The sequence below is a fragment of the Streptopelia decaocto genome, assembly GCF_964273445.1.
Source record: "Streptopelia decaocto genome assembly, chromosome: 1".
NCBI classification, from domain to species: Eukaryota; Metazoa; Chordata; class Aves; order Columbiformes; family Columbidae; genus Streptopelia; species Streptopelia decaocto.
In genome coordinates this window covers 151,768,398-151,783,900 of record NC_138663.1, presented here as the reverse complement: position 1 = coordinate 151,783,900, position 15,503 = coordinate 151,768,398, and the positions used below count along the sequence as shown (strand labels likewise).

General features: G+C 36.6%; 1 protein-coding gene across 1 annotated transcript in view; it reads left to right on the top strand.

The window, feature by feature from the left end:
* The window catches only part of MYO16 (myosin XVI), a 379,702-nt gene that overhangs the window by 212,877 nt on the left and 151,322 nt on the right, over positions 1 to 15,503 (top strand). The window contains exons 14-16 of the mRNA XM_082054681.1: positions 373 to 478; positions 3,943 to 4,060; positions 11,700 to 11,847. Coding sequence (XP_081910807.1) covers positions 373 to 478; positions 3,943 to 4,060; positions 11,700 to 11,847 — 372 coding nt within the window. The remainder of the gene's footprint in view (positions 1 to 372; positions 479 to 3,942; positions 4,061 to 11,699; positions 11,848 to 15,503) is intronic.

Sequence of the window (15,503 nt, the reverse complement as noted above, 5' to 3'; positions counted from 1 at the left end):
CCATCTGCCAAGGGAACCAGGCAGCATGAGCAGGCTTCTTTGCTGGACAGAGATAAAGGAGGAGATAAAATCTTTGCTATAAATAATACCTTCAAAATGGCTTGAAATCTTTAGGTTTGATTGGCTTTTCTTGTGGTACAAGACAATACAGTTTGACAGCTGTGACAGCCCTCATGAACATAGACAGCCAGTCTGTCATCTCTGATATTTTGCTCTTTATTTGCCATCCATAAACCTTCTGTTATTTGAAATGAAAGTTTGGCTGAGATATCTTAAATCCATTCAAACAGAGCTAGGAGAGAATATAAATAACATATCAAATGTGAAAATAACAATTATTCCCCCTTCTCTTTCTTGCCTGTAATCTTGCAGTGGAGAGAGTGGTTCTGGGAAGACTGAAGCCTGCAAACAGATAGTGAGGCACCTCACTTGCAGAGCCAGCTCCAGCAGAAATGCCTTTGATACAAAGATCAAACATGTAAGTAGCATTCTGATCACTGAGTACATCAAAACAAAATTCTGTGTCTTGGACAGACAAAGACATTTGAACTGTAAGGAAAAAGGCATCTGCTGTGCAGAAGCTCGTGAAGGGTTTATTTTCACCAATGAAGTCAAAGCAGGTTTCTTTCCCTGAATTTACATGAATGAGAACAAAGTCAAGTTCACATTGATGTGATGAGAGGAAACTGAAAATTGGAGGTCAGATTTGTTTCTGTAATATATGTTTTGGTGACTTTGGAAAACAATGTTTCAGTGAATAGGAAGCATTTATGTGACAAGTTACTGTCTCCTAAATGTGTACTAATTGTAGTAAATAAATTTATCTCTGTGGTTGTGGTGTTGCTTCTCTGGACAGTGTAAGAAGTGCTGAGACACCTGAAGTAATGATATGTAAGACAGAAAATGGAAATTTGCAGGAAAACTGCAAGGACTAAACAAAGGTATATGGCCTAGCATTTAAATGCTAAATATATTTATGAAATAGGCAAGAGTTCTGAGTATTTCTGCCGTATTTTATTCCCACAGCAGAGCAGAATTCTGCCCAGTGCATAACATGAAATCATGAGAACTTGCTTCATATATCAGATGAATTTATCTCCTTTCCGCTACATTATGAATTTTCAGTTTTCTTTTGACTGAACATCGCATCTCATGTTTAGTTGTTACAGCTGTAACACTACCCCTAGATTGCCAATTCATATTCATTCTAAAAATTGTCTTTCCCGATGATCCCAGCTCAGAAACAGATTTACACTGAATGTTTTAGCACAGTCTGCATTATCACAACTGAGTTTTGAGTTTCATACTTAATATATGTTTAGATTATTTCACTCACTCTGGTGACCTTCCTCGACAGCATTTATATTCAACTTGAGATATATTTTTTTTTTAGCTTTCACCGGCCACATATATGGTATTCAAGAGAGCTCTAGAATAATTTGTTGTGAATTTTTTTAATAGCATCATATGCATAGTTCAAAACATACTGCTTTCTTCCTGAATTATGCATGATCCTGTCCAGAAAGATGATAAAATAGTGTCAGAAGTACACCTGGCACTAACAGACAATCTACAAATCAGGATTATTGGGATGTGCAAAAGGCTACTAGTTCACATTTTGTACATTCTAGCTGATAAGGTAGTAAAAGTCCTATGAATTTTGAGTGGATTTTAGAAAACAGTGTTGCATTTGTGTTTTTTGAAGAGATTAAAAAAGCCTGATGATGCTGAAAATGCTACAACTGCATAAGCTGTGGCCTTACTTTGTGTAGTCATACAATTGCTGTGTTAAAGCATTTTTCACAGTGTTATCTGATCCATTGATGATGTTCCTAAACTGACACATTTAATCCAGGTTTCATGTGACAATATTAAGGACACTTTTGTTATTTTTCACTTTTTAAAATTGAAGTTTTAAAGCCTAGTGGTGCAGTAATATCATTATACAGGGACAGTACACTTTAATTTAAACACAAGAGCCAGATCTACAAATGAGATCTATTTCTACTGTGTATTTTTTCATTTACTACCTACACAAATGTTACAGTTTTGAACTGATCAAACCATAGATGTTATTCAAGTAGAGCTGCAAAATTCAGGTCAGATCTTCCAAGTACAGCAGTGGGACTCAGGAGCTGTGGAGGATAGTCTTGTCTCCACTTCAACTTGTCCTTTGACCACAGGAAAGTTCTGAGGAATGACCATCATGATCCAGTGCAAATAAGATAAGATGATCTCCTTAGCTAAGAACAGGAATCATTGTGGGAGGGGGCTGAACAGGCCTAATTTTCTCCATCTAAAAATTAGTTAACTTTGTAGACCTCTTTAACCTACTCTACATCTATATAGTAAACTGAACAACCATCCCTAACATGCAGTTATTACCCTGCTCCCTGACACAGTTTAAATCCCCAACAGGTCTTCTGGCCACATGGTTCAGAAGGTACCATGTGCCAGGGACCATGTCCAATGTCCACCCTATTCTGCAAAAATGAGGTAGATGTCTGAATGTGAACCTTACCTTGCCACTTACTGTAGAGGATAGAGAGCCCTGCTCCTGGTCCTGTTTAGTTTAATAATATAGACGTACCCATGTGTGTTAATGTGTCGTAGTCAATGTGGGCAGAGGAGAATCATCACATGTTAAAACAAATGAGTTGCTGTTTGGTTATAGAAAGATCCTTTGTAGTTAGCTTAGATGGGACACTTGACTTCAGAGAGCAAAGCTAGATAGAGCAGATCCCTCCCAGGGGGAATCAAGTACAGATTTTAGTTTAGTTGCCTTTTAAGGTGCTTTAATGAATACAGTAGCCTGAATTTATTCCTGCTGCAGTTATGCATCACGTTATTAAAGTTAATAAAGCTGCACAGGTTAAACAAAGTGCTGAATTAGCCTAATGAAAAAATACATCCTAAATAGCTCTGCTGGAGTAGAACCAAAACTAGGCTGACTAGTTTTCTGCTGCCACCTACTGCACAAATGGCTGTTTTAATTAATAATTCTGAAGGGCCTGATTTTTAGAGTTTTCTCTCTGTGACTGGAACCAGACGTTATCGGTGCTACTCCACAGCCCCCTTCCCTCCTGCCTCTGCCCATCAATGTCATCCAGCTTCAGCAAACCACTCTTAATGTCCGAACAATATTCTATTGCGGCCATATTGCAATTAAATTCTTAGGATGCAAAAGAGGAAAGTGCCGAAGAGAATCCAGTTAATGTAAGAAACCAGTTATATACAAAAAAAGGTAAATGCAGAGGAATACTTGGAATAAAGATGGTATATTTTATACTTTTTATTATTTTTTAAATTTTTAACATTTTTAAAATAATTGCTGTGACCATGAAGATATAATACAGAAAGGTATTACTGAGAGATGCCACAAAAAAGTCAGAAACTCTTTTTTTCTCACTTTTTCACTAGTGTAATTCCAAAGTAATTCTATTTTAAATCAATAATTTGTGCCATTTCTGGTATTGTATAAAGCTTTTAAATTCCTTTGGTTGGTTATTAATATTGACTGATTGTAACTTTACAAGCACAGCTTCCTTCAAAGCTTCTAATCTTTTTGCTAAGCATGACAGCTCTGGACATATGACTCCAGTCACATGTATCCAACTACCTGTAAGGACATGACTCAAGTGTGAGCCATTGTCTTCCCCTTCCATTTACAGCTTCCACTATTTTTTTCTTTGCAGCCGTCTTACTTCAATGTAGGAAAAAAATAAACAAACAAAACACACAACAACAACAAACCCAAAACCCACAAACACACAAGAAAAAGAAAAAAACACGTTCAAGGAATTTGTTAAATTTGAAGCCAAAAAATTATTTTTTTACTTTTTTTTTTCTCAGTTATTAATCACAAACCAACCTCACTGATGTTTATAGAAATATCTTTGCTTTTATTTCTTCTCTTATTACTTCTTTACCATTGTCTTGCAGGTAAACTGTATCTTGGAGGCCTTTGGACATGCTAAGACACCCTTGAATGATTTTGCCAGCTGTTTCATAAAATATTTTGAGCTACAGTTTTGTGAGAAGAAAAAAACATTAATTGCAGGTAAGTATCACTTAATCTGTCCAATGGTTTTATTTTGATACTACCCACAGACAAGTAGATGAGGAATCCCAGAGTTAGGCATCAATGGCCTTAAAGTATGTGAAAAAGGCAAGGGGGTTTTATGGGCTATCAGAGGAACATGTCTCACAACATTTGAATTCATAGCTTGTCAAGAGTAGTGTGCAGTATTAAGGAGCAGAGACCTGTTCTGTGCAACCACGAGGTGGCAGATAAAGACAAGAGAAAAAATTAATGCCACCGGTTCCTCTTCCATTTCCTAGGAAATCCCTTTATGTCTGAGATGAACAAACTGTGACAGCTGTTATCGCTTTACTGTGGAATAAAAGTAACAAAGAGATTTTTTGCAATTCCATCTAATACTGAGTATTTTAAATATCCCTTAATAATAAGTGACAAACTCCTTTGTTTACGGAAAAAAAAATACACATATGCCTTGTAATACTGAAATTAGAAGCAATTTATTACAGCTTTGAGCTTTTTCTAAAGGAACTAGGAATCATCTTGATGTTTATTCTTGTTAGACGTAAATTAGTGTAGAATTTCTACCTCCTTTCAGAGTAAGTGCGATAATAATAAGTAAGTCATAATCCCCAGTAAGCATTCATTAGTGGGGAAAAAGGAAGGAAAGAAAGGAAAGGAAAGGAAAGGAAAGGAAAGGAAAGGAAAGGAAAGGAAAGGAAAGGAAAGGAAAGGAAAGGAAAGGAAAGGAAAGGAAAGGAAAGGAAAGGAAAGGAAAGGAAAAAGAAAATATTGAGCAAAACTTCAGTTTGATTCTGAAGATTCTGATCTTTGCAGGCAGTCAGGAAGAGGTTTCATTTCTGATCTGCAAAGGTCATCATAAAGTTACTCTCTGCTAAAGTGAGAGGTGTGTGCAGAAGTAACTGTACACAGAGTTTCCTACCTGCACTGATCTTCCTGAATGCAAAAGCTGTGTGGTGAGATGCACTTTTGATCCGAGTAAATTAGACTTCATTGGATGAACATTTCCAACATTACATATTTTTTATCATTCTAAATATTTTTATGCTTTGGAAAACTTTCCTAAAAATATTATTTGGAAATATTTCAGAGTGGGAATTATGATTTGTTTTCTTGAGTACCTTAGCAAATAAATTTGTTCAGTGAAAATGTCACTGCGTGGGAAATTGTTGTCACTTTTTTTTTTTCCTGTATTGTTTTACAAACATAGGATATTTGTAAAGCAAATGTAAAACTAAAAAGCTTTTTTTTTTTTTTTTCATTTATGAGCTGTGTGGGACTTATATTAAGTGATGTAAACATTTGAATGGACTAAATAGCATCTGAATTGAGCTTATACAAATAATCCCTAAACTCAGTCCTTAAAACTAACTTGTTATAAACCCTTTATATACTAGAAATTTAATTTCCATATATATTTAGTTATCATGATTACACTGTATGCACACTTTTTCTCTTATTGTTACACACACAGAGCAAAAATGCAAACAGGTTACAATGATACTAATATTGAAAAGTTAAGCATATGAACTTTAGGAAATGCCAGAATTGAAGTTGTCTGAGATACTCTTGGATTGCCTTGTGCATACAAACTTAATGCTGTTGTTTTGCCCATCCCAGCTTCATTCAGTGCAGAGAATGGACTGTATTTCTTCAGTGAACTGCTACTAGATAGTTTGTTTTCTCTTAACTGATCCATGTATGGCTTGTGCCATTCTATTCTATTCTATTCTATTCTATTCTATTCTATTCTATTCTATTCTATTCTATTCTATTCTATTCTATTCTATTCTATTCTATTCTATTCTATTCTATTCTATTCTATTCTATTCTATTCTATTCTGTGCTGTGCTGTGCTGTGCTGTGCTATTTTTTTTGTGCATTTTGTGTTGCTCATCAACATTTTTTACTGTATGAGCATTTCAGAAACATAAATGGCTTCATTTTCACAGTACTTCTGACCTGAGGTTGTGTCAGATGAGGAACAGAAGCCTTAAGGCCTCAAGGCCAATTATTCCCACAGTTTTGGGTGCCTTGCTTGAGTTTGCAGGGACTTGAGTTTTCAAGCAGCTTTACACAGACTTGCCAGTTTAATTCACAGCCTTTGTCTGTGAATGATATAAATATGAAATCAGTTAACCAGGCTCTCCTGTCAGGTTTCTGATACACTAATGCTACGTTTTTACCACTTTCAAACCATAAGTATCAAATGAGAAGATTTAGGGGCAGTCAAGACCATTAACAAAAAAAATTTAAAAAAAAAAGTCTCTGCCCTACTGTTCCCCAAATATTTAGGGTTTGAATTAATTACTTTTGCCAAATCTAAGGTTAGCTGGAAGTTCCTTAATTTACAGTCAAGAGTGAGAAGCTTCAGTATAGAAGTAAAAGTGATTTTTAGATTTTTGTAAGTTGAACCTTTTCATGCTGTTTGATTTGCATTGTAGATGTTTCCTTTTCTAGGACACTCCAAAGAATCACTTCTGAGTGAAATTGTCCCAGATTAACACTACTATAAGTGAGAAAAGAATCAGGCATGTTGCCTTTGGCTGGTTTAAATCCCACCCAGTGGTTCTCTGTATCTATTTGCAAGATCATTTGCAGCAGTATTTACTGTCTTGCACTGTTTAAACATGAATGAAAAATGTAAATATGCAGAGCACCTGATTCTGCTGAGCCATGACTTTATAACTCATTGAGGCAAACTGGGCCAAATATGTTTGGTTTGTAAACAAAAATCCAGGTGACACTAGACTGGCATTGTCAAAGGATTTAGGTTGTTTAAACTACTTAACAGACAGATCTTAAAGGTGGATCCGGAACAATTTGCTAAGGAAGGGGCATGCAATGTGTAAATTTTTACTACAGAGGGCAAGCTCAAGGTAGCATTCCTTGATTTTGAATGGACATCAGTGACGTTTGTGACAGCTTTTTGTTCATGCTGGAGTTCTTCTGTCACATAAGGTTTATAGCAAAAGTCCAATATGCCTAAATAACAGAAACCTTGGCCATAGTTTTCATCTACAGGCTTGATTCAGTCTCATAAACCAGATCTTTGCCACGAAGTCTTGAAAAAAAGGATGGAGCTATTAAGTGTGATTCTACTCAAAGCCAGTATTATTTATTTATTTGTTTCCAGAAGCAAGATTACTGCATTTTATTTTTATTTGGAAAGGGAGAGAGTAAATAGTCTTTCAGGTATGTTAACATAATTCCTAAGGTTAAAGGTAAGGCTTCTGTCAGTTTCCTCAAATTACTAAAAAAGAGGGTTAGGAAGAGAAAATCAAGCCCGACAAACTTACTATCCAGCTTTTCTGGCCTTGCTTTTCTCAGTTTTCACTTTTTGAAAAGCAAGGCCTGATGTTGTTTGTTTTTGTTTTTTTTTTTTTTTTCAAATTGCACTGAAATTGAATAATCTAATTTGATTTGCAAAAAGCAGCAGAATTCATATTCACCTGTGTGTCTTACAAACATTTTTTATCAATTAAAAAGTTTCAGATATGAATTTCCATTTTTGTTTTAAGAAAGACTGCAGCCAGCTAAGCTCTCTGATGTGTTTTTGTACAGTGTTTCAGCTCTGAACTTTTAAATGTTCTTTTGTCTTTAGCAATATCTGTGTTTAGGACAGCATGGTTGTCAAGAAAAAGAAGGTGTAGGTGAAAGAAAGATTTCACTGACCGGACTTTCAGTAGAGTCCACTTTGCTGACTTTGTAGCTGCTCAGTAGATCAAGTGATCTGTTAAAGCAAGTTCCAATTTCCTTGTGCCTGTACACACAGTTAACATTGCACAAAAATGACAGACTTTGCTCTGGAACTTCCCTTTTATTTCACACATAGATTAAAGAACATATAATTTCACTTTGTAGAGAAGCATATTACTGTGATAGTTTTCTTTATGAGTTACTTTTAACTCCATTAAGACAGTGCTGTGTGTGATTCTTGCTGATCAGAAGCTCAACTTTTCTTAACAGCTCTTCCCATTGCTGGAGCTGCTGAGATGAACTGTATTTAGCCTTTTTAAAGTAGGTGACCTAAAAAGGCCTGAATTAATTTGTGGCATCTAAATAAGTGGTGTTGCCTGTCATCAAAGTTAAATGTATTAATTAATCAGATAGATAACCTCCAGTAATGAATGTTAAAAACACCTGAGTGATAGTTATGAAAGCCTTAGTGAAGATCATTACACACAAAAAAAAGTGATTAAAGATTCATAATGACCTCTTTTCAAATTAATTGATGGTAGGGTTAGTTTTACTGAGAAATAAGTTTCAAGCACAATAAAAGACAGAAATGATCCTTCAGGTTCATCTGTTCCATTCTACCCTGTAGGAATGGCAGTCAGGTAATGAGTGATTCTGATGAAAGTGCGTGGCTGGGCCAATCCTGCCATGATAGGTTAAGATTGTATTGCTTCAATTTGCAGTGTGCTGCAAAGTTACTGGAAGCATAAAAATATCCTCCTACCAGTTAAATAATTTCCTAAGTGTGCCCTTTTACTTCCAGCACAGTTCTTCTGTGGTGGAGCAACATGGAGCAAGATGGCCGATACCCAGCTTCTCATAATATAGGTTCTGTAATAGTGGGAGTTAATTTCTACATTTTGTTGGATGATTAAATGGGCCAGATCATGTCTCCTTGGTTCTGCAAGTCAGCTGTACAACTCCTCTCTGTCAGTCCTGTCTCTTCTGTAGATAGAACTCTGGGCATGGTTTTGGTTGCCAGCACATGTCAGGCCATGCCTGTGCAGCTCAGTAGAAGAAGGGGTGGAAAATGCACCACTGACCTTCCATACTGCTTAACTGGGATGTGTCTGGGATGGTTTGGCCTGTGCAGAGTAGCACTGTGTGCATAGTTTTATTAATTTCAGGGACAGCACTTAACTGCTGAGACCTTTCTTAAAACAACATGTTCCAGATTCACCATTTTTGTTTCCCTCCACTCTACACTGTCTTTCAACAATATTCTCACAGGGCACATTCCCTTATACACACAACTTCAAGAAACTTCAAGTTTGCTGTGTTTAATTTAACAGTATGGATCAGGGGTGTCAAAATCATTTTCACCGGCAGCCACATCAGCCTTGCAGTTGCCTTCAAAGGGCTAAATGTAATTTTAGGACTGTATAAATGTACATTTGAAATGTACATTGAAAATACCATTCCAGGAATCCCCACCTGACGCAGTCTTTAAACTTCTACCTTGCCTTCGAACTTCAGGCCTCCAAGGCATCTGAAGTAGGGCTTCTGTTTATGCCGAGAAATGCAACAGTTTTGGCTGCATCGAATAGCTTGGTGCTGTTTTATGCTTAATCCTGTCTTGCTTCAAAAACGTAAAAAAAAAAATAAAAATTAAAAATCCTAAGAAAACATGAATGGCTCAAAAATTGTATGTGTTTAGAGAACATACGTACTGTGCTGCAGGATGCATGCACCAGTATTTCCTATCACTGAATATTCAAGAACTACTTCCAATTCAAAAGGAAGGAGTCTTATATGAGTTGATTGTCATCCCGACTATGGGAAGGTATGGTTTAATATCCTCCTCTACTTAGAGGGTTTCAAAAATATTGCTCCTCCATTGCTGAGAAGTGCAGTTTATCCTCTGAACTCAACAGTCTTTTCTAGGGCAAGGATGCTTCCTAAGAGCCTCTGAAAGCTCTGTCATATTACAGAGATTTAAAAGCATCAATCTACCACAGAATGTACTGCATCCTAGTGGTGGGGGTGCTCAGTTTTGTGTGAAGGGACATGCTTCTGGTCTTTGCACCACAGCTAGTATTTAAGCAATAATGAGATAAAGTGTATGAACAGTGGGGTAAGTGGGAAATGGAATCAGGTCCTCGCTCACAGGGAGGGTCCTGACCTCTAGCTACAGTCTGGTGTTCTCTTGTTCTCTTTAGTCTGCCACATCTGGAACTGCAGGGTGGTGTCTACAGAATCACAGAATGTTGGGGATTGGAAGGGACCTCGAAAAATCATCTAGTCCAATACCCCTGCCAGAGCAGGAACACCTAGATGAGGTTACACAGGAATGTGTCCAGGCAGGTTTTGAATGTCTCCAGAGAAGGAGACTCCACAACCTCCCTGGGCAGCCTGTTCCAGTGTTCTGTCACCCTCACTGTGAAAAAGTTTCTTCTCGTATATAAGTGGAACCTCCTGTGTTCCAGTTTGCACCCATTGCCCTTTGTCCTATCATTGGTTGCCACCAAGAAAAGCCTGGCTCCATCCTCATGACACTCACCCTTTGCATATTTATGAACGTTAATGAGGTCACCCCTCAGTCTCCTCCAAGCTAAAGAGATGCAGCTCCGTCAGCCTTTCCTCATAAGGGAGATGCTCCACTCCCTTAGTCATCTTCATTGCTCTACACTGGATTCTCTCAAGCAGTTGCCTACCTTTCTTGAACTGAGGGCCCAGAACTGGACACAATATTCCAGATGTGGTCTCACCAGGGCAGAGTAGAGGGGAAGGAGAACCTCTCTCAACCTACTAACCACTCCCCTTCTAATACACTCCAGAATGCCATTGGCCTTCCTGGCCACAAGGGCACAGTGCTGGCTCATGGTCATCCTGCTGTCCACCAGGACCCCCAGGTCCTTTTCCCCTACACTGCTCTCCAACAGGTCATTCTCCAACTTATGCTGGAACCTGGGGTTGTTCTTGCCCACATGCAATACTCTACGCTTGCCCTTGTTGTATTTCATTAAATTTCATTAAATTTCGGCCCTCACTCAGTGGAGGGCTGAAGGATAGACTGCCCAAACCAGTGAATCTCCTTCTGTCTCTTCACAAATACCTCTAAAATGCCTGTAATCTGGTGAAGCAGGTGAATGGATCTGAGGGTTCAATATTTCCTCTGCTTCTGTGTTTTGCCTCTTTCAGAATCTTAGTGAGCTTCAGGTTATGTGTGATCCTGTTATCAGCGTTTCTGTAGGCAAATTGTGGTCAGGTTCATCTTCCTTCACCTTCTTCCCAGATATGCTGATTGCCATGGGTTCTCATTTGGCATCATAACCTGTCTTAGATACCCATGTTTCCCCAGGCACAAGTTAGTGAGCTTGTTGATGACCAGTTTGCAGAGGACTTGGCTCTTTGTAGCGATCTAGAGGTAGCCATCTAGAAGTTAGGTGGTTAATCTAAACTATTCATCTGAGCATTCTTGATTGCCAACAGAGGAAGAAGAAATGGTTCCAAGTGCAGTTTTTCCAAGATGTCTTGAATCTCTCTTGCATCTATCTCTCTTCATTAAGAAGGAGCTTAGAATAGATGCCAGTGCTCAGATGGCCATACATCAGTAAGGTGACTAACAGCTTGTCTCTTAGAAAGTCTTCCCAAATATGATGACTGGTTCCTCAAATAAGTAAAACAGAGTACATTATTATCTTTAAAACTGGGTAATTTTAAAGATGATATAAGAGACTAAGACATTTGTTCCAGTAATTTTAATGGAAGTAGGGGTTTATATGTGATTGGTATAGAAAGCCATGGTATAATGAATGGTAATACTTTTGATATGCTCACTTCAGACTGTTTTATAAGAAACATCGTTTATTCTTCAGTGTTGCAATGGTGAATGGTTTAACATACATAAGTTTAGAGCAATCAGTATAATGATGAATTTACTTGTTTGTTTCTCAATCAGCTAGGATTTATACATACATGTTGGAGAAGTCTCGTGTCATTATGCAACCTCTCAAGCAAAGTAATTTTCATGTTTTTTACTTGATGATGGATGGGCTGTCTGCTGAAGAAAAATACACCTTGTACCTCAGTAATTTGTCTGCACACAGGTAGGAAAACGACTTTATATTTAGTATTAATATTTTTCTTATTTTAGTGCCTCTTTGCTGTTAAGGTCCTTCCTCCAGTAATTAACATTTGTGTTGTAACTTTTCAATGAGCTCTGAAATGATTTATTATTGAGTACTTGTTCATAAGGATTTAGTTCTGTCTTATATCCATTAAGATTATTGTCTTAAAGGAAAAAGAGAAAGGAAACTTCCTAGTTATTTCTCCATCTTCTGTGGACTAGAGTAGGTCTGAGGTTTTTTTGTCTGCTGTTGGGTTTTGTGTGTTTGTTTGCTTGTTTCCCATGATGATCTTTTTGTCTTCAGGAAAGACTTGTTAAAATTAGACTTTTCTTATACAATATGTTGGTTTTGATGAAATTTCACCATATGTAACTGATATTTCCAATTTCCTGTTGGAATTTACTTTACCTCATATTTATGAAGAGAAACAGAAACAAAGTTTTCACTGATTTGGAACCAAGGATAGGATTCAACACCCAATACTTAAAATTAAGTCTTTGTATGTGTCTCTGCATGAGCTGGTTGCATTTCTGGCTTCATAAACTGTGATGATCCCCTTTAAGAGTAAGAGCTTAAATATAAAGGTCTGTATAAAGACCTGTGTCTAAGGCTGAATACACTCCAAATGTTTAATATAAATGAAAGTTTTTGAGTTTTCAGGAAATTTTGGGCTTCTCAAAAATTATTAATTCAAATTCTTTTGGAATGAAAACATATTCCCAACTTAGATAATTTGCCTTCCTTTCTTCAGACTTTCCTAGATGACTCCTAAGAAAAATCACTGAAATGAGAGAAACCTGTTTGGCATTAATCATCTTCTGTTAAATTGCAAGGTTTATAATGAGTATAGTGACTAACTGTAAAAAGACTAATAGTAATTAAAATAATGTGAAATGAGTGGTTTGAGTTTTTAATTTCTAAGGCTTTTTCTTATGGATTTTTTCTGAACTTTTCTATCTTCCACTCTGACTAGTACTTGAATAAAATAGTATTCCTAGGTTTGGGACATGTAAATAGAAAGATATCACATTTTTTTTTTTTTTCAGAAAATACTTACTTGATTCTGATTTTTTCTTAAGCACAAGTCTTCAGACTACCGATGTTTGGTTCTGTTTTAAGCTGTTTGCACTTCTAGTATTATACAGAATAGTGCAATGCACTAGATCTGAAGAAACCTGAGGCCATGTTACTAAAATGTTCACTAAAAATGACACCCTTCAAAGGGGAGAAGGGGAAGAGTCAAATTCTATGTTTAAAATCCTTTGAATGCTTGGAAGACCAAATGATTCTGAGCTCCTGATCATTGTTTTATTTCTCTTCTAGCAAAGGTTGCGTGGAATTACTGAGTTTATTCAGAAAATGAAACAGTTTGAAATCGCTTTGTAAGAAGCTCCAACAGGAAAGAACTTAGCAAAAACCTGAATAATTAAATTCACATGAACGAAGCTTTAGCTGATAAGATATCTGATAAGCATCCAAAAAGAATATAATAGCATTTTTAAATAGATGTCTGAACATTGCAGTGCCAGTTCTTTAGAAGTAATTTATAGCTGAGCATTTGCATAAAACTACTTTTATCAATAAAGCTTTGCTTTGGCTGCATAGAGTAGATTGTATCTTGCATTATTGAAAGAGAGTTTGGGCCAAATATTTCCTACCTTAAACTCCTGAGTGTAGCAGTTCAATGGGACAGATCTTTCCTGGTTGATAAACTAGGGGTGAATTTCTACAGCATCAAACTCATACATGAATCAGAAAGCAGGACTTGGCCTCTGTTATAAATTAATTATTTCTGGCATTGTCAGATTTTGATGAGATCATATCATTCTGGTAACATTAATAAGTGAATTTGTCATGTTTGCCTTAAGCAAGTGTAATCTTGACTCTAATAGCAAATTTAATTAGATAACAGCCCTTTTGAAACTATAGGTGGTTCATGTCCAACTGTTTTTTTATAATTTTTCTGTTCCTCTTTCTGTTGTTTAATATAGTATGTTTATGCAGAAGATTGAACAATCTTGGTAAATAACAAGTGTTAAGATCACAGGATACCCCTGTCTTTTCATTGTTTTCTTCATCCATTGCAAAATGAGAAATGAGACATAGTTCTGGGGTTTTATTTTCATTTTAAATCAAAGTACCTTAAAGAGTGAAACTAATATTGTCAATAGTGGTTATTTTTAGACTTGATGCTGTGAAAGGTGAGAGGTAGTTAATGCATTAAGCAGTATGTAATCGTGGATTAAGAGTTAACGTAAATAACTAAAAGGAGAAATCCCTCCCCTTTGGAGTCCCTGAGAGTTTCAGTAAGGCTGGGCTTTCACCCCGGTATGTAGGGGAAGTTGTTAGGTTGTAATTCTGTGGTGTTTGATGCCATCCTGAGAGGGAGCTTGAGCTTTTAAACTCAAATGTGTGTTCTTGCAAGTATTTCGATTGCTAAGGCAGCATATGAAGACAAATAGCTGGCCACTTTCTATTGAACCTATATACAACTAGAATCTTAAAGTAGTGAGCCATCTAAATCTATGTAGGGAGGGATCTGAATTAATACACCTCCCACTGTATCTGCATTTGAACAGAAACAATTCCTGAAAGGTAAGATGATTTTTCAACATTTAGCAGGGAAACTGTATCAGAAATGCAGTCTTGAAAGGGCAAATCAAGGCTTTTTGATTGACGACAACTACTCCCATGTGTTCATTACATTCAGAAGCTGATTTTTATCAGCTTGATTGAAATTTCTGAAATTTCTGTTAATTTGGCCTGTTTCAGAAGAACTGAAGAACTTTGTTTATCTTGATGATGATGCATAATACAGAGATATTAGAGATTTGAAGTTATATTCTCAATTTGCTCTTGATTTACTCTTGATTTTTGGTTTTTTTTTTTTGCTAGGTCCATGTATAGTCCATTCCTGCAAGCATTGCTTTTCTGGCCTGTGCAGTTTAGTCTCATAAGAGTATGTACTAGATTTTCTAGCACATTAAGTTTAGCCTTACAGTTACAGTACGTACTACAAAATGTGGGAAGAATCTTACAGAAAAATGTGGAAAGACCTGCTTTTATTTTTATGGGCCAATTGCTTCATATTATCATTGATATTCCAAAGCTGTAGTGTATAGAACAATATAAGAATGTCTTTGTGTAATAGGTATGTGTAAGATACTCAAACACACTGTCATTAAAAGTCAGTCATTACATTTGTATATGTATATTAGAAAAATAGCTGAAGGCTACTTAACTATAGAAAATTATTTCAGAAATGATGGTGGATTTGACAGCTGTTCAACTTGATGTCTCCATTTTCAGTATAAACAAGGTTGCTAGTTCTCCTAATTGATTGTACTGTTATGGGGTTTGATAGTATAGGCAAGCTGATAGAACACTCTCAGTATTGAAAGGTGATTCCCAGAGATGTTTTCTAGTCCTCTCTTGTAATGTCAGATCTTTGATACCCAACATTTATAGTTTGAAATAGATTGCTTGTAAATGAGCTGTATATGTAAAACTAAACAACTTCAGGCTGGGGAAAATACTAATATACATGTTCATGCAGAAGCTGAGGTATGGTAAGGGTGTGCATTTTGTATTAGTATTTCAGACTGCTGTTCCCAGATATGCAAAACTTTCCTTCT